This window comes from Cuculus canorus, chromosome 6 (genome assembly GCF_017976375.1).
Source record: "Cuculus canorus isolate bCucCan1 chromosome 6, bCucCan1.pri, whole genome shotgun sequence".
NCBI classification, from domain to species: domain Eukaryota; kingdom Metazoa; phylum Chordata; class Aves; order Cuculiformes; family Cuculidae; genus Cuculus; species Cuculus canorus.
The window spans coordinates 25,537,532-25,557,257 of record NC_071406.1 but is presented as its reverse complement, the minus strand read 5'-3'; the positions used below and the strand labels follow the sequence as shown (position 1 = coordinate 25,557,257).

Genomic DNA, 19,726 nt, shown 5'->3' with positions numbered 1-19,726 from the left:
ATTTCTCAGAGTGATGCATTAAAATAAGGGGCTGATGGCCTCTACGCTTGATATTCTGTAGATTGCACTTCCAAGCATCCATGAACTACAGAAACTGTATTCTTACCCAAAACGATTCCACACTGTTGTTCCTGTAGTGTGAAACATAGGTAGGTGAAACATGGGACATTAAAAGTCATATTTTCTTATTTTATCTTCCAGTGAGTAAACCCACGTCTGAATGAAAAAAAGACTGTTTTATTTTCTAAATTGCCAAAGTAGAGGTAACTGAAATCTGTCCCAGCTATTTTTAATGAGAAAACTATTTGAATTTTCTTTCATTTTATTTACAAAATATTTAGTGTGTTTGTGAAAATTATCCATTTTCACAAAAATTTCTTTTGAAACCGAAAGAACATGTGCATAAAAATTAATTCTTCTTTTTATTCTCAGAGTTCTGGTTCCATGTTAGCTATAAGACGAATGTGTTTCACTGAACTTCTGTGCATCAGTCTCCTGTGATGTAACTTTTTGGCTTATGGTAGGAAAGAATAGGTGCAACAAGTGGTATAGGAGAACCTGTTACTACTTGTTAGCCTTTCAGTGAGAGCAGAAATTTGAGGAAAAAACCCAATATTCTCTCTCTCAAATTTGAGTGAAAATTGTGTCAGTGACACTTATTACCACATGCCATATATTGAAAAATGTAACATTTTATCTTCTCATACTTAATGGACACTCTCTGTGAGATGATTGCATAGCATATTTTCAATTAAAGTGTTAATTGTAGAACTTTTTTCCATTGTAAGTTGGGAAGCCATGTTGGCTGATTAAATTGAAACCTTTGATCCCCAAAGCCAATTGAATCTTGAATGTAAACTATCTGAAATATACTAATTTGGTGTCTGGGTACCATTTTCTTTATATTCCTTGTCTATTGAAGTTTTACATAGAAGACATTTCTTAAACAAATATTGTATATGTTAAAATTCTGAGTATTCACTTTAGTGTTTTAAATTATGTTAATTTTAACACCAGAAATTAGTCTGCTTATTGCTAGTATGTAACAGACCTGTCTTAAATAACAAATTCTTTACCAACTACTATGTCTAAGCAAATAAATACTCCATGTGCCAGCAGCAAGGAGCAGCTGTTCATAGCTGTCACACAGTAAACAGCCAACCAGATAATTCAGTTGCGATTTACCAGTGTGCAGAGCAAAAAATGTTGATGGAAAATATTTGGGATTTTGCTGTGAATACTTAAGTTAATTTAGATTTAATATGATTAATTAAAGTGTGTAAATAAAACATGTGAGTGAGAGCTTTGGTGATTAGAACTCACTGGTGTTTGAAAATATCAGACTTGGCTAACTCCCGTGTTTGTAAGGTATTAGTGCTTCTGTAAGAAGCAATGATTCAAATACTTCAATTTAGAACCAAAGGTACACAGCATGAGTTTTGAAACAGTGTTGGAGGACAGAAGAGTAAAACACACACATTTTGTCTGCCTTCTCTAATTTAAACAGAATTTGCAAAGGCCAGAAAAAAAAAATATTTATGCCTCTACATCTCTGAAAGGTATAGGGAAAGCACGTATGACCTTTGAGATCTTCATTTGCCAGTTTAGGCTTTCTGCTCTGCAAACAATCTTGGGTAGCGGCCTCTGAAGAGCTGCAACTGTACTGCATTACACTGCAATTGTTTGCAATAGAGTCAAGTCAAGCCTCAGGTAACTGTAGCTGAATACTACACTAAATTTGTTATTGAGATTATAAGTGACCCAGTTTTTTACATGAGATAACTTTGGCAACAAAAAATCCGTTTCTTTAGGGGATCACTTTAAAAGTAACACTTAGGCATATTTGTACCAAACTTGCAAGAGAAGAGTAACATCCTGAAGCAAATTCTTGTTTCTCTCTGAGTCATCTTGCTACTTTCCTCTTCATTATGTTGGTATTTATACACTTATAGAAAGATATAACTGAAAATGTGGATTTTAATCATGGAGGGTAATGAGTGATCTCTATTCACAAGTTAGTAGGAGCAGTAACTGATGCCTTTTAATTTATTTTGAATGTGGTCCCGTAATTAAAGTAATTATTAATGACTTGAACAGCACTTTTTCTTTATTCCCATTTTCTGGCTGCCTTTACTTCTGTCTGTTCTTTAATCCTTGCCACCCTGAAAATCTATTTCTGGTCATCTGCTTTCATGGCTATTTTGATTATTAACACTACTAAAAGTTTTATGTATGAATAAAAAGGGAAGGATAAGTGGTTAATAATACTGAAGTGCCTCCTAGAAAGACTCACACAGGAATCAAAATGTTTTACTGGAATGGCACTGTTAACAAAAACATGTTTAAACCATCTCTATAACTTGCTTTTCTCATTTTGTAGTTGTGTGATAAATTGGAGCAGTTGGCACCTAAACCCCTCTCCTCCACTATCATCCTCCATGCATGACATGCCAACTATAGTTAGGAACAGCTGCCTGATTAATGACTATGACACAATGGACAAGTTACAAAGTTCCATTAAACTTGTGGGCTGGAGTAATTGAAACATATTAGGAGATATAGTTCCTTTAGTATTTCTTGTATAATTATTCAGAAAATAGCAGAAAAATGAGATGCATTTAGATTTCTAAAAATCAGCTGCCATATATCATCCTTGGTACAACTGCTGATGATAACAGGAGTTGTCTGCGTTCACTCTGAGGGGGTGATGTACAAGTCTGAGCTGAATATGGGATTTCCACTGAGGCTAAAAGAGAAAAGTGACAGCAGCTGCAGACCTTTGACACATGAGCCATCATATGTGAAACAAGGCGATCTAATTTCACATACTGCTATGAGGAGAGCCTCTGGCCTTCTAAAGGATCACTAACCTGAGTATGTGCATAAGCCAGTGAAGTAAACTAAAATAAACTCTTGCTCATCTCTTCTTTTCCTCAAAATTAAACGAGCAAATAAGGCTCTGTGTTGTGAATACAAAATATTGTTCTCATGAAGTGGCTTTATTAACAAAGAAATTTTAGATAGATTTTGTTATTCTGTGTACTTAGGTGGGATAAAGAGCTTTAATTGAAGATCACAGCACCAGTGATAGAATTCCCTCCGTTTCCATTACACTAACACCATCTGTTTATTCACTGCTGAAATAATGTGGCAACATCCCACCAGATAAAAAGAAAATGAAAATGAAAAATATATCCCTTGATGGATTAATATTAGCATGTAGTAATAATAATGATTGATTTCTATCTGTTCAGTAAAAGTAGCTGCAAAATGAACATGCATTTCTCTCTGGATCCTTCAGTGGTGGTGGGGAGGGGTGGCAGGGAGAAGTCTGTAGGACTTTTTCAAATAAAACAAAATCTCAGATATGTTATTCAATATTTATTGAATTTTGGATGTAACCTGAACTGGTTAACACTAATCACGTCAACTAGTTCTTTTCATCTGTGTATCTGGAGGAATATACCCTAAAGTATTAGGACATATAATACTTTAGACTAGTTCCTTTAGACTAATATAATTTTACGTAATTTATTCTACATTCTCCTAAAACAAAAGATTATCAGTCCAAAGGATGTGGAATACTAAAAAAAAAATTCAGTCATTTTTATATTCTTCCATTTCAAAATTCATTAATTAATTGTAAATAATTTGAAAACTGTAAATAAATTGCTCATGGAATTGCAATGTCATTTAAATAGTACAATTTATGAAGACCCAGAAGTATATTTCAAGCAATTTTTTAACTTTTCTGGTACTTGTATCTGTTGCTTAAATGCATTCAAAAGTAACTGTAATATCTAAAAGGATTTTTTGCAATCATAGATAAAATAGAGAATTACATAGCTTTCAGGAAAAAACACTGAGAAAAGATTTTATGCTTAAAAATATGTAGTCTTGTATTGGAGTACTTTAGCTTAGTATGTCTGATAGACTTATGTATACGACATTGCCAACACAAAGAATGACATATGGTTTAAGGGCACATTTGCAAGAGGACATAAAAGCAAACAGGTAATTGGCAATGGGGAAGACAAAGAAAAACTGTAACAACCCTGTATTATAACTAGCTCCTATGGTAAATAAACATTCTTTTACATTATGTTGATCATGTATGGCTGTTCTTTTTTGAAATGCATTACATTCATTCCCATAAATTGGAGATGCATCTGATCTATACTTGTGTAAATAAAAGTGGAGTTTCCTAGAGTTTTGTAAGTGTCATTCGTATCATTCTGAAATTTTAAAATATTTTGTAGATTAAAGAAAATGTAGCTACATTTCATCTAAGTAACAAAGGAGTTTTGAAACAAATTTAATATAACTGAATTTAATAGTAGTTATCTCAGCCTATATAAGTCCATCTGAAAATTCTTGAAAGTGTGGATGCTTCATAATCGGAGGTACTAATTCACCTTAATTAATATTATTATAAGATCATTTTCCCTAATGTTGAACTTGCTGCACCAAGTCAGTGCTAACTGGTAATAATACGTTCATGTAGTACTCAATCTGTCTAGCCGTGATTAGGTGAGGCTATCTTTTGGTATCTGTTAGGCACAATCTCTTTGCTATCATACCCATAGAATAGTTATTTGAAAGGCAGATGCTTGTACAGTCTACACTTTGATCCTGCAAAGAGTTGGATTAATCTTTGTAGACTGTGAATAATTGTACTAAGATGTTTGCAGTAGCACAGTGTATAAAATTAAGTCCCTGTGTAACTTCTGGGGAAACAAAAACCCAGCGAAAAAGCAACCTGATGTAAACTACGTGTTATATTTTAGGAGAAAAATACTATCAATAAACACGAATTTACTTGCCTAAGCCCAGTAAAATCATGTTTTTCTGGAAAATAAGAATGAGTATATGTTTACATGGCTACCATTTCCACTATATGGGCTAGAGAATGTGAAGGATATCTGCCTCTAGTTAAAGTTAATGAAAGATCTTTGTTTTGGTTTGGTTTTTTTCTCATAAGTTGTCTGAGCAAGGATCTCATCATTTGCCCCAGCCATTCTGTAAAAAATGCTCAGTGGAATGCAAAAACCTTGATTTAGTAAGTTTATGAGTTTCCACTAGTGGAAAGAAATTCTGAAGAAATAAGGATGCTTTATGAGATGGCATAGTATTATTCGTTTCTGTATTAAATTTTCAGTGTTTAGATTGTGGTCTGTTAAACAGCTCATGAAAAAACCTAAATAAAAGTATGCTTTTTTCTTTTTTACTAACAAGTATGCTTACTCTGTTTCAGCTTGGGGAATCATTTAAGGATCTCAAAAAGAAATTCAATAATTTGAAGTTTAACTATATGAAAAAAACTGAAAAAGCTCGAAATCTGAAAGTACTTAAAGTACAGATTCAGCAAGTTGATACATATGCAGAGAAAATACAGGTAATATTGGGGATTTTATTCTTGGTGAAGATTTCACTACTTGAATCGTTGTGGCCTATGCCACGCAAATCGGAGAAGGTGTAAACTGTGTTCTGAGCTGTTACTCAGCTTTATATGCTTCCCCTGTCCCTGTTCCTGACACTTTTCTTTGTTCTGTTCCTTTTATTCTTCCAATTCCTTTACCAAAATGATCTCACCTCAGTTCCCGACTTCTCTGTATTCACTCCTCTTATCCTCCCTTATTTTTCTGTTTAATCTTTTTTTTTCTTGTTCCTTCACAATGTGTAATCTGGTTTTCCTTCGAACAAAATAAAACAAACAGCCTGTCAAAATCAACAAAGTAATGATAAGTGTGCACATATTCCTTTTTGTATCCTGCTACTTTATCTTCCTCACTTCTTCATGTAAGTCCTCAAAACTTTCTTCTGCATCTAATGCCTGGTGTGGATCATGCTCTTGTGTGCCTTTGAACCCTGTTAGACTCACCCATTCTTTGCATTCACCAGAAACTCTTACTCCAAAGCCTCGAATGGCCTTTTTAGTAGCCAGTCAGAACCAGCACTTTTTTGTTTCACTTAACCTGCCAGTCTCTTCCTTCACAACTTCTTTACTTGGAATTTTGAGTAGCTTCTATGATTCTATATCCACAAATGCAAATTCAACTCGCAGAGCTATTGAGGCTGGAATTGACCTCTGGAGATGATCTACTAGAAATTCCTTCCTCTAAGCAAGGTCAACTACAAAACATTCCTATATTTCATGTCCAGCTGGGTTTTAAATATTTCCAGGGACAGAGACTCCACAACCTCTGTAGGCATGCTTGTTCCACCCTCAGAATTAAAAATGTGTTGTTTCTTTTTTGCTTAAATAGAAATTCCTATACTTCAGTTTGAGTCCATTGCCTCTGGTCTTTTCACTAGGCACCACTGAGATGAGCCTGTCTCTGTTTTCTTTACTCCCATCTTGTTTTTATACACTGATAATATACATCTTGTTTTTATACTGATAATATCCACCCTGAGCCTTCTCTTCTACAGGCTAAAATATCCCAGCTATCTGTATTTGTATGACGCATGCTCAGTCTCTCAGTTATCTTTGCGGTCCTTTGCCAGATTTGTGTCGGTATGTCCAGGTACATCTTGTACCAAAGAGCCAGAAGTGGACACTGGACTCCAGGTGTAGCCCCATTAGCTCTAGGTAGAAGGGAACGATCCCCTTCTTTGACTTGCTGGCAATGTTATTCCTAGCAGTGTTTATTCTTACAATGCAGCCAGTTCATGAAATACTTCCCTATTTTAAACCAATCTCTTCATTTCCAAACAAAAATCAGGGACCTGTCTTTTTGCCTCACTTGTAAAACAACCAGCCCAGCGAAGTATTCATCAACTTCAATGTCATCAACTTCAAGTATTCATCAATGTCAAGACCGGTGTTCCCAGAATATCAAACATATAAATGTATATACATATAAACATATATACATATTATAAAACTTACAGGTCTTGTTAATACCAGACGTCATAAAGTACAAGTATGAATGGTTGTTTCCTTTGGTCTTTGGGATTATGCTAGGATGTCACTGATGTTGCTTACGTCAGATTCCTAAGCAATATGTTAATATTCTAGAACAGAAATAACTAATGCTTGAATTGACTTGTACTCCCTCAAAGAGTCTGAAGGTTTTCCAGTAGTTTTGCTTTTCCAGATACAATAGAAGTTATTTTGTTCAAGATCTCATGTTTTATTACTACAAATATTTGTTTATTTTTAAGCTGAAAAAAGTAACTCAATTCAACCTTTAATAAATATAGTTTTCATCAATTTTAAATCAGCATTGCAGGGACCCTCCAGGTTTTTTTTTTTATTTTAGAAAAAACAACTTGTACTGGAATTTTTTAAGCAAAGGACAAGAAATAAGTTTGTGTAGGTTTTTTCCATGTTTTTGAATTTTTATTTCTAAAAGTAGTAATATTTTGTTTCAATATTTACCATTTCTGCATCTTTTAAACAGGCTCTTAAAAAGAAGATGGATAATTTAGAGAAGAAAGTCATTGGTTCTGTAACAAATGAACCTTATGCTAAAGTCGGAGTCCTCTTGGAGTCAGTCAGTGACTTAAAAAAACAGCTGAGTGACTTTAGCAGAGTTGTGGAGGATTACAAGCAAAATCTGGATCTTGTGGAGCATCTGCAACAGATGATGGAAGAGGTAATAATAAATCTGAGATGCTCATTGTGGCTGTAGTAATGATCCAGGACTGAGATAAGTAAAAGCAGTTGTAACTACTTCAGGCAAAAATCTGTCTTCCTAAAGGAGTAGATTAGTAAAAAACTGTATTTGCTTCTATTTTTTCTTCATAACTTTGTGGAGAAAGGAGGGAAAAACATGCAAAGTGAATACATTCTTGCACTGCTATGCATACGACTGGGGCCTCCACCTCCATATGACTTTCACAGTGATTTGGCATATTCACGATCATACTCATGCACTCATTTTCTCTAAGTGTGTTCTGAGGCAACACAGAAATTGCCACAATTCTTTCGATAGCTGTCAAACCACAAGAGCCAAGTTATTGCAGTACAGTTTATTAGTTGCCAGGAAGAGCTGTGTCTGTGGTAAGTAATTCTGGAACTGAAGTGTAAAATATTCAGGTATTTTAAAGAAGCATATATTTTTTTAATAGATTTAATTCTTAAGAATATGGGTTTGGGTTGTTTGGGTGTTTGGGGGTTTTTTTGTTGGTTTGTTTGGTTGGTTTTTTTCCTGAACTGCAGTCTAATTCTTTTTGAAAACTTTGGCAATTTTATTTTAATATGTTTGAGGACTGCCTCATGCATTGCCTTTTTTAAAAAGAAAAAAGATTGTAACAGGATTTTTCCCTCTTGCCATGTTGTGTTGGTGCATCTGCTGAGGCAAGCACATTCCTGTCATTATTGCTTATTTTTAGAAATATCACTCTTCATATCTGCAAAGTGATCCAATACATGACAAAAATTCCCTTTAACACACTACAGTTTTGTTTCTGTGATGTTTTCGATGTCCAGTGATTTGATCAATATGTTATTTCATGTGTTGGTAGCGAAGAAATTTGTTAACATTTATTGTATATTTACATTTTTAAACTCCCCCCCCTTACTCTGAAGGAAATAAATTATTTCCTAGAGCTAAAATTTAAGATTGCTTTTATTTTTTACTCAGTGTAAAGTGCACCATTGACTCAACGTTTTTCATTCAGTGAATACGCACAGTTGAAACACTGTTTTTAATGGCAGTTTAAAATTGTGGTCATTAGCAACCTGCTGTAGTGTTGCAATAAGGATGGCATTGAGTGAACACCAGATTCTATCCTCCTCTGTGTATTGTTACCCAAAAATGTTTGTTGAAGATATGTTCTAAAGCCCATTCTTGTCAGTAGAAATATTCCTAGCAACTTTAATGATTTCTGAGACCAAACCCCTGTTTGCTAGTGGATAAAATCTAAGGAAACTTGCTGCCTTTACAGAGGTATAACTGTGGTCATGAAACAAAGCTTGTGGAACTAGTCAGTTGATATAAAAGGTGGAAAGAACTCAGAAATAAAACACTTGCAGAACCATTAACTGATAACTTCACCATGCTTGTAAGATGAGCATGCATCCAGTGTTTAAAGAAAATATAGCAGCTATTAATATTTGAAAAAGCACCAGTACTGAACAAATGTTTTTCAGGTTAAATTAAAACCAGAAAATTTAAGACATATTGTATGCCACTGATTATGACAAATCTAAGAATAGTCCAGTTGATTCTACAAAAGCTTGAACTAACAATAATAATTCATTGTGATGTAATGTTTTTACCCTTTAGTGTCAATTTTGGTTTCAAGATGTAAGTGCAACAGTTGTTAGAGTTGGCAAGTATTCTGTGGAATGCAAAACAAGAGAAGCAATAGAGACTCTCTGCAAGCAATTCAATAAGTTTATTGAACCTGCAATGTCTCAACAAGAAGAAAAAATGCAGGAGATGACAGACCTTGCTAAACGTTTGTATGGTGAGGAGCTTTCTGGTAATGTACTGTGGGAAGAAATTGCAATAACAGAACAGGAGGAAGCAGATTCCTAGATATGCTCATTATAGAAGAAAAGCCCATGAAGTTTAAAAAACAAACGTTGGTTTAACATATTGACTGGAAGAGATGAGGGATTTCAGAACAGATATTTGAAAAATAAAGATACAAAAGTACTCAATCTGGTAGTTGCTTGATTTTCTGTACACTGCCAGAGTTCACCTTGAAAACTTGAAGTGTCAATGTTCTTGTAATATTTATGAGTTTGAAATTAAGACTTCCTGGCTTTTGCTATCTCATAACAGGAACGTCTTTGAAGTCAAAGTATATTACAGTGTTATACCTCAGTGCTGAGTGAATATTTTTTGCAAATAATTAGTGATATTTGCCAACTTTCTTAAGCATTTTCATAGCAAGAAATGTAGATTGTTATGCAAATACTGTATTTGCAATTGTACTGGTTTTGAACATTGTTGACCAAAAAGAATGAAGGTCAACATACTTCAGGTTTTGCTTTTTTTCCTCCCAGTCACCATGTTTATAAACTGTGCTTTAAATTAATCTAATTTATTGTTGAAAAGACGTTGTAGAGAGCACAGATTGTTTGGGGTATTTTGTCTTTTCCTTTTTTTTTTTACCTTATCAATATTTAAAAAACTCCTACCTGTAGGAAAGTAGTTGACAGAATGTATTCCTCCCACCAGCTGATTAGAAACACCGAGAGAAAGAAGTTGTTTTGTATTTCTTAAGTAATTGCATGGCAAAAAGCTTTTCGATCCTGTCTTTGGCTTATGTTTCCAGTAATTGGGATCCAAGGGCCTGCTAGCTGTGTAAAAAGAGAACTTATTTAGGAGACCTTGAGATCAGCATCTTTTAAAGCAGTATCACTAAACAGATAGATTTAATTTGTTTAAGAAGAAGCCTTGCAGAACACTTGAAGTGACTGTGAGGCCCCATCTCAAGTAAACTAGTAAGCACTAAGAAAGCATATTTCTATGAATTACAGCACTCCGTCAGCGAAACAAAACTCAGACAAATGTAAATATTGTAACATATTGGACTAACAAAGTAGATTGGTTGTTTGAGGAATTCTGTTCTACTTTCAAGTTGTTTTGCCTTTGTAGGTATTGAAGAAGGAAAGAAGTATGTTGAAAAAAACATATTAAAGTACAAAGAAATCATAAATTCTATTGATGAATTGTATAAAGCTCTGAGAGAACTGAAGGAGATGAAGGTATGTATGTATGTATCTGTCTATCTTTCTATCTTTCTATCTATCTTTCTATCTATCTATCTATCTATCTATCTATCTATTTTAAAATGTGGTATTTATTGCATCTGTATCAATTAACCAAGCTTAGTATCTGAACCAGTACTTTTAACGGATACTTTAGAGTATCGTCTATGGTAGTATGAAGCATTTCTTAATTGTTCACTGTTCCATTACCTTGGGCAAATTACCATAACGAATCGATGAAGTGCTCCTTGTTTATACACTAAACATTCATCCTAGGTATCTTTTTCTAAATTTCTTTCAGAACTGTTTGTGCTTTCAAGTAGTCTTTAGGGGGAAATGTCATCATTTCTTTGAGTATCTAGGCAAACACTTTTTAATTATTTCTTCTTCCCTTGGTACTGTCATGTAGGTAACTGCTAGATCCATAAAACACTAAACAACCTCGCTTGAGTCCCTACAGGAAATATCATCCTAAACCCTAAGTCTGTTAAAACCAAAGTAACGTAAGCTGGAAAAGCATGGCTTATAATATAAATATTAAAGAGAAGAAAACCAACATTTTTAGTTTCATACTCCGATAAGCTTCTTTAAGTGTAATTAAGTACAACATCTCAACTGTGAAGAATTTACAGAAGACAGCTGAGAGGGCTAGATTTTCATAATATTGACTCTATCTACCCTACCCCCAGTCTCAAAGTAATACATCACAAATCTCCAACAAGTCTAGGGTTAATTCTGTGAAGTCAGAAGGGTTAAGATGCTTAAATGTCCTGCTGTTGTTGATGTTGAATTTTTTTCACTCCTCTTTGATGGAATTACACTATAAAAACTGATGAATGTTCAAATTATCCATCATATTTAAAAGCAGTAAGAGATGGCAAAAATATAATACAAATTATTTCCAGAACTCATTAGATTAATGAAACAAAGGCTTTGCCTTGCACTGTGACCACAAAGAAACTTCAATATAAGTGCCAGTTAGGTTTTTCAAAGTTATCCTCCCAATCTATGTATTATATAGATGCTGTTGTGCGGGACAGTAGCTCCAGGTTCTGTCAGAACAGGGCTTGAACCTTTGATCTTTTTACCAACTCATCTGATTTTCAAGAGAAGTGGAATTTCAAAATAATTGTAATATTTCACTAACTTTGCAAATTGTAAAGTTATCTTTCTTTAATAGAGTTGTTTGAAGAACAATTTTTTTCACGCAGAACCATTCATGAACTATTTACTGATTGATTCAACCTTTAATTTAGATACCTTTTAAAAAGTCAGTCAAAAGAAATATTACAAAAATGAAATTTGTGCAATATAGAGTAGCTCTACAACTATATTAAAATGAAAGTTATGTTTTACAATATGTAGTATTCTGAGATTTTAAAACTTACTGAACATTTCCAGAATATCTCAATAGTTGATGTCTCTATATTATCAAGAATATATCATTCAGCAAATTACCTATACAAATGGGTGGCATGAGTATGAAATGCTATGACTATGATTTCAGTTTCTGGTCAGTTTTAAAGAGTAAAAAATTAAGGGGAAATATTGTACTGCACAATCTTTCCTGATTTTGTACGGCTGGTGAATATCAGAAGAAAACAGCTCTTGGATTTTTCAAGTGCAAAATTAACTTTTTCTTAAGGAAAAAAAGTGCTGGTTACAAATTGGTTAATATTACTCAGATTTTTGACCAGCCACTTGAATTCTTCAGTCTTTGGTGTCCTATACTTTCCCTGCCTCAGAAAGATCCCTCAGCTTTGAAAAATATTGTCTTTGCTTGTCCAGGAATGAATGGACCTGGTTTTGCTGCATATTTTTGCTATAAGCAATTTACACTTGTGCTGATCACAGATTTTAAATAAAATTTCACTTTTTTTCTTCTCTGTCGTACAGAGCATAAGTCAGTGAGTAGCTAACAATTGATGCCTTCTATTGTGTATAACTTACTTAACTTTCTTTTGACATGGCAGAAAGATGAATTTTCTGAAGAGTTGATTACTGTTCAAAAAGAGGAAAGAAATGGTCAAGAAGCACATGAGAGTGTTATTAAAGACAAAGCAGAGGAACAAAAACAGCAGGTTAGTTGGATTATTTTTTTTTAACTAGAACTCTCTTTCTTAAGAGGCTTTTGCTGGAAAGTTTATTGCTTTTCAGTCTTGAAGCCTCCCTTATGATGGGATGTTACCAATGTATTCTTCATAAAATCATAGAATCGAATTCTTGTTAATTTCAATTTTTTTTTTGTGATCGCTCTGGTTTCTCTCCATTCTTTCCTATGACTTTTACTTATTTAGCTCTATTTCTACTTGCCTATGTATCTCTTTTTCTTTCTGAAATAATATTCTTTCATAATCTTTCCACACTTTTTCCTTTGGTACTGTTACCACAGTGTCTTTATTGTAGATGCACACCTTGTGGCTATCTCTCCTTCCTAAAGGGAGAACATATTCTGCTTTCTACTTTATAATAAGACTTAAGGAAATATAGCAAGAAATAGAAGAGACTGCTGTTAGTATTTCCCAGTCCCCTAGTAATTATATAACTCCTAGAAGCAAGCTATGAAGGTATTGGATTTATAAGTAATATACATATTGGATTTATAAGTAATATACTATGAGAGAATCTTCATAGCTCAGAATTTGAACTAAGTAATAGAGAAAATTATGATGTTTTGTTGAATCTTGACAGTCTTTATTAGGAAAAAAAGTGGTTTTTAAACACGTTTCTTTCAGGTGGCATCAGGTAAATTGTTTACAAATTCAGAAAGCATTACTAAGAAGAGAAAAAACACTGTGTCTCCTACCAGCACTGAACAGGTATCTGCTGCTCATGTTGATTTCTATTTTTTTTTAAAAAAAAATTGATTGGGCATTGTTGTACTCTCAAAGGACTTTTACTCCTTAATTCATTACTTCTAAGAAGTTATGGACATTGTTATAGATTGGTGGACTTTGATTGTCTTCACATTTACAGTATCAAAATAATCCAATGCAAAACAAGCACAATTGCTTCACTTCTGCAACAGTGTAAACAACAGGAAAGCAGTCGTGTCAAAAACGTGATGGAACACAACTATAATTTTCAGCAGTTCAATATAACATTATGTCACAAACAATCTGCTTTACAGTTGGTATAATGCTACACATCAAATAAATAACAGCAGCATCAAATAGTTATCTTCACCCTCACCTCTTTTCATTTGCCAAGATTCTGTGAAGTAGAGGTCATAAGGAATTTCCAAAGTATGGATTGCATGTTAAGGACAATGAACAAAAGGAAATTAGATAATGAAAGACAGAGTATGCATTTAGAATGATAAAAACCCTAGCAGGTGAGCATATTTTTTTATGGTTATACAGTAAATGAACATGAAGGTTTACAAATTATCAATGAATAAATGTAGTCTTAGAAATACAGGCAATACAAAATCAAGCCTACATTTTATTATATTAATTCCTTTATCTTACAGAACAAGTAGAAGCCTTGGGATCCTGGAAGTAGATAATTTATTGCAAGTTGATAACATAAAGCAATAGTACAAAACTTTAAATTGTGATGTTTTGTAGAAATTCAACTAATATTAACATTCCTATCAGTTCAATACGAAATGTCCTGTAATCTACTGGTGAGCCAAAATTGAGACTAATTAATTTTATTACCTCAATTCCAAGTCAATGTGAGCTTCACCATTGACTTGGAGCCCAGATTTCACTCAAAATTTTGTGACCATTCTGAAGAGCCACCCTCAGGGGGATCACCTCACCCAGCAGATGTCCATAGCCCGATTTCCTATTTGGCTGGGCCACTGCTCTGTCAGTCCTTGTCAGACTGTGTCTCAGCTGCCAAGGGGAGAAGTCAAGGATATGTGAAACAGCAAATATCAGATGTGAAGTATGGTAACTATGATGCCTCCACCCTTTTCATCACTCCATATTTCACTTAAAGAAGTAGCAGGTTCTTCTCTCTAGAGCTTTTCTGTCTTTCATTTCCATCCTTTCTGAGAAAAGCCTTGGCCCATCTCCAGCCCTTCACCCAGTGGCCAGCAGTCTCTAATTTCTGTCTATACTTTTGCAAGCTACTTTTGCAATATTAATTTGCTTCAGTAATAAATATCGCCCTCTAAAAACTGGCCTAAAGCTTCTCATGGCACATTTATCCACATGCTTCTTTGATCCCAGGTGTCACACCAGGCTCAAAGTCCTCATACGGCCATGGCCTGTCTGACAGGTTGCTCATTCAATCGCCCACCCGCCATTCTTTTTCCCAGCATTTTCCCCAGCAGTGCCTGCAATAACTCTTGAGTTCTGCAACCTCCACACAAGGTGACCAAGAAACTGTGACAGCACATGTCTGCGCTAAGATCCTAGATTAGTCTATGGAAAGTTCCTACATTGTCATGGTGTTCCTGTAGTTATCCAAATGTGTTCCACTGTGTGCACATTCCTCAATAGACAGAATGAGTCTGGACCACTGATTTCATTCTGACAGTAGAAACTGGCTATTCAGAATTTTTGACCTATATTTTTAAATATACCTGCTCAGAATTTAATAGAGTTTTTCAACTTAAACCAAATCTGAGTAAATATTAGTAAATTTTTTTTTAGTGCAAGTCAGACCAAACTAGCCAGAATTTGCTACTGAAGTGCCTACTAAAGTTTCATTTAAGAAAGACTTGCAAGTTTGGTCAGGCTTCAAACTGAGAGAGTTACTTAGAACAATGCTGAAAAGTGACTATCAGGGTGATAGTCAAATTTGCAAACCCTAGGCAAATATATCGTATGAGTATATTGGAATTGATCCCTAGAAATATAAATTTCTTAGGAATAATTTACAATTAGATAGAACCTCAATGATAAAATTGAATATGTGCAGAAGAAAGATGTAACTCAGTATTTATTGTTTTCTGGTTTTCTGAGTAATTGGAAATGAGAAAATTGACACATTTTGCTGAATTGGAAGGTCAATTATAATTTACCATGTTTATGTCCACGATCTATCTATACTGAAAGACACCTTGGGGTCCAGAATTCATCAGGACATGCCTGTGGAAACCACATTTAATATCCAAATTGAACTTCATCTTGATATGATATGATATAATATGATATGATATGACATGATATGATATATTTTTATTGTTATATAACTGTTTCCCATTTAGATGTAATTAGGCCACATCCTCCTCCACCTTTCCCTTCCAAATGCTCTACAGGAAATCCACAAATTGTCCTTTGTTAATGTTATAATAAATCTTATATATAATAACAATAATATCTGATAGAATCTACCCAAACAGTTTGAAATTCCAGTTAGCTAATTTCCAGTTGGCAAAATTTTCTGAGAAATTATCCTTTTCCGTGTATTTCCTCCTGCTTTTCTGCATACATTAAGCTTAATTAGAAGAAATAGTTCAAATATTGTTGCTGGCTTCTGTGTGAAAAGAGGATGCATAGAATGATAAGTGATAACTCATTCTCTCTTCGTGTTTTTCTTTTTCTTCTTCTTTCCTTTTTCTTCTTTCCTCTCCTAATTTAAGGAGAGGAATAAATTGGTTGATATTCTGTTTATCTGTCCAGCTGGTGAGGATCTTGTTTCACAGGATACAGAGCTGTCATCTTCAGCCAAAGTGGATAGTTTACAGACTGAACTCCTGGCAGAAGAAATACTCTCTGGAGATGAATATGAGTGTATATCACCTGATGATATTTCTTTGCCACCGCTTTCTGAGACACCAGAATCGAACATCGTGCATTCTGAAACAGAGCTAGAAGAGCAGTGCTGTTGTAGTTCTCATAGTCTGCATGTTAATTCCCTTAGCTTGCAAATGCGGGAAAACAGTAGTATTAATAAAGTGATGGAAGCATCTGATCTCTTAACAAATTCTGCTTATGCTGATGCTACAAATCTACCAAAAAATAGATTAGAAAGCACATCAGATCAGTCTGAGAAGTTTTGTATCTCTTCAGCAGATTCTGGTCCAAAAGTCAGAGCAGTATCTCCTTTGACTTGTAGCTTACAAGGAACATCTGAAGCTACCACTGCTTCCTGCACTATAAATGCCAAACCAGTATATAGCATGATGAATGAAGTGTGCAAAACACATTTGCAATACCTTGAGCTTCGTAAAAGCATGGCAGATACACAAGAACAATTGCATGACTTGAATAACTGTACTAAAATCCAAGGCAGGCTGCATGCTTTGCCTGATGCATTCTCAGGTTTCGTGTTTCAACCAGACGCTACCAGAAGCTGTCAGAGGCAGATGGTCACCCGAGAAGAGATTAAAAGTTCATCAGAAAAGAACAGCATGGCCAGCCTAACTGGACAGGCGCCTAATTTCTCCCAGCTTCTGTCTAACAAAACGGTCATGGAAGGTTCTCCGGTAACTTTGGAAGTAGAAGTAACAGGATTCCCAGAGCCTACACTGACATGGTGGGTAGCTTCTAATGAGAAGTAGTAAACATACTGATTAGCAAGGCACTCTGAACCACTTATAACCAAATTAATTTATCTATAGACTAGAATAAATGACTTGTATCCTTTCTGCTCCACCCTTCAGCATGATTCCCACTTTCAAAATTTTTGACAATTAACCTACCTGATATAATCTCTCTATATTTAATTTTACGAATAATGAGCATCAAACTACTTCAAGCATACCCAATGTTTTTTAGGCAAGTACTTTATATAGTTTTTATATTCTGGAATATGACATTCCACTTGTTCAATGGCTTCTTAAAACAAAAATGCACTCCAGATTTATCATAAGTAAATTCACCTGCATTTTCTAAGTATCTTGATGCAATATATGGACAGACAGACACATAAACATGTTCATGTGCTAAAATATTTACATAGCCACTAGGGATACATAGAAACAATTATTTATGTACTTGTGAGGCTAAACTGTTGAAAACTGGAGAGAGGTTACTGGTTAAAAAATACCCTAAATGTCTGCACTAAGAGAGCCAGTTTTATATTTGTGTGCACCCTCTGTGTGTCTTTGAATTGCTGTATGTCTAATTAGATTGCTTTGTACTTCATTAGTGAGAAATACAGATGATGTAATAGAAATATCTTTTAAGATGACTTGTTCAGAGATTCCCTGCCAGAGGGAACAGGGACAGAAATAGGGGCAGGATTTCAAGATTCTGGTAGTACACATCTATGTGTTGGTATATTTTCCTAAAATTTTACTTTATTTGCTATTTTTCTGCTTATTCGACTAGACTTTCACAATGGAGGCCTTTCTTTTAATGTATTAAAGTTATATATGGAAACTTTTTGATGTTAATATTATTACACGTGTAAAGAATTAGCCAAACCATAAGTTTTTAGTAAGTTGAATTTTTCTCTATGGCACTGAGAAAAATACTGGACACTACAACCTTGGTGCTATACTGTGTTGGTATCAATAAAACTACTTTGTTTTAAAATCCAGTATTCTGCTCTTTGAAGAGTAGTGTTATTAAAAAAGATACCCTAAGTTTTATTTTATCATAAAAAAGTATTAATTTAGCTCAAAATTATGTACACTGTTGATTTATGGTCTTTTTAAAAAATAACATTAAACTGAAAGCATTTTGCAAATTAGAAATTTACAAACTCTGAAGAAAACATGGATTTTTGTAATAAAAAATTCACCACTATCATGTATTTTGTACTGATGTAGACATTGTATTTGACATAATGTGGAAATCATCTCTGTTTATGTTAGGTTAAGCATAGCTTATGCTGAAATATTATGAGGCAAGAAAAGACAGACTTTTTTCTCATTTCCAATATGTAAATCAGGAGTCAATACCAATACATGGTGAGAGACCCTCAAATATTAGAATATGACACTAGTTCTCTGAAATAACCCCTAATGTACTGTTCTATCCTGTTTGATTATGTGACCCAAGCAAATGTTAAGTGGGCTAGAGTGGAGGAACTGGTCCTTGGCTTCTTTATACTGAAGACGCAAGTTCAGAAATATTGTACATTGCTTATTCATCTTGAGAGCCTATTCATGATTTGAATGTGGATTGACTCAGCATCTTACTAGCAAAATTGGTTCAGCACAAAACTGAGGGCCTTCATGCTACTCTCTCCAACACTGCAGTTAGACTTGTCCTGTGACTTGACCTTTGAAAATCATTTTCAGAACCACATTTTCTAGCATTACAAATAGATTATCCAGCAATTTGAGTTTCTAGAATATTCACCCATATTTATATATAACTTTAAAACTGAGGGATGAGAGCACAGCACTGAGATCTCTCTTATTGCCACTGTAGTGCTATAGAGGTTGTTTGAATTTGCAAAGTTCTGCTTGGTGTACAGTGACATAAATCTGACTTGAAAACTGACTCTCTGCTTCAGGTACAAGAAGGGCCAGAAACTGACTGCAGATGAGCACTTAAAGCTTTTACAAAAGGAGACAAAGCATACTTTGTTCATTCAGAAGGTGTGTGATAAAGATGCTGGCCTCTATGTTGTTCGGGCTAAAAATTTGAACGGCACTATCTCATCAAGTGCCATTCTCCACGTGAAAGGTAACAGGCCACCTATTACAAGAATAGACTGGATAATGTTGTATGTCATCTATCTTAGCATATCACTAATGTACTGGCTATTCACAAAATAAATACAGTATTGACTTCACTAGACTTAATTCTCACATGCTAAGACAACATTGAATTTATTTTTTTTACACTGCATCTTTCACAATCTGTACCAAACCACTTTTATGCCACACTTGATGTATAACTGTTTCTTTAATACCAGTATTATGCGCTTATTTTCCTTTCTCATAGTGATATGGAGATTAAAAAATTACAACTATTTTCTAGAATCTGAGACGGAGTTTTGATTTCTAAAAATGTTGGCAGTATGAAGTGTTGGAAATGGTTGTAATGGTTACAGGTGTGAAATGTCAAGATGCACCCAGGTAAAGTGCTCAGATTAACGTGTGTTCTATGATGTGCTTTTCTTTGAAAGGGGATGTGGAGAGTGTTGAAATGTTTTATAAACACTGAATGTAATGTTTTCAACCACATTTTTTAATCT

The 19,726-nt window shown here is 34.4% G+C and overlaps 1 protein-coding gene across 5 annotated transcripts in view; it reads left to right on the top strand.

Moving 5' to 3' along the window:
* The window catches only part of CCDC141 (coiled-coil domain containing 141), an 83,004-nt gene that overhangs the window by 52,446 nt on the left and 10,832 nt on the right, over nt 1-19,726 (top strand). For 3 of the 5 annotated variants that reach the window (XM_054070085.1, XM_054070086.1, XM_054070087.1), the window contains 8 exons: nt 5,255-5,395; nt 7,407-7,601; nt 9,237-9,420; nt 10,560-10,669; nt 12,646-12,753; nt 13,408-13,491; nt 16,212-17,107; nt 19,040-19,212. In XM_054070085.1, the coding sequence (XP_053926060.1) occupies nt 5,255-5,395; nt 7,407-7,601; nt 9,237-9,420; nt 10,560-10,669; nt 12,646-12,753; nt 13,408-13,491; nt 16,212-17,107; nt 19,040-19,212 (1,891 nt within the window). Of the gene's footprint in view, nt 1-5,254; nt 5,396-7,406; nt 7,602-9,236; nt 9,421-10,559; nt 10,670-12,645; nt 12,754-13,407; nt 13,492-16,211; nt 17,108-19,039; nt 19,608-19,726 lie in introns of all 5 variants that reach the window. The other 2 variants (XM_054070088.1, XR_008450394.1) reach the window with 2 other exon arrangements.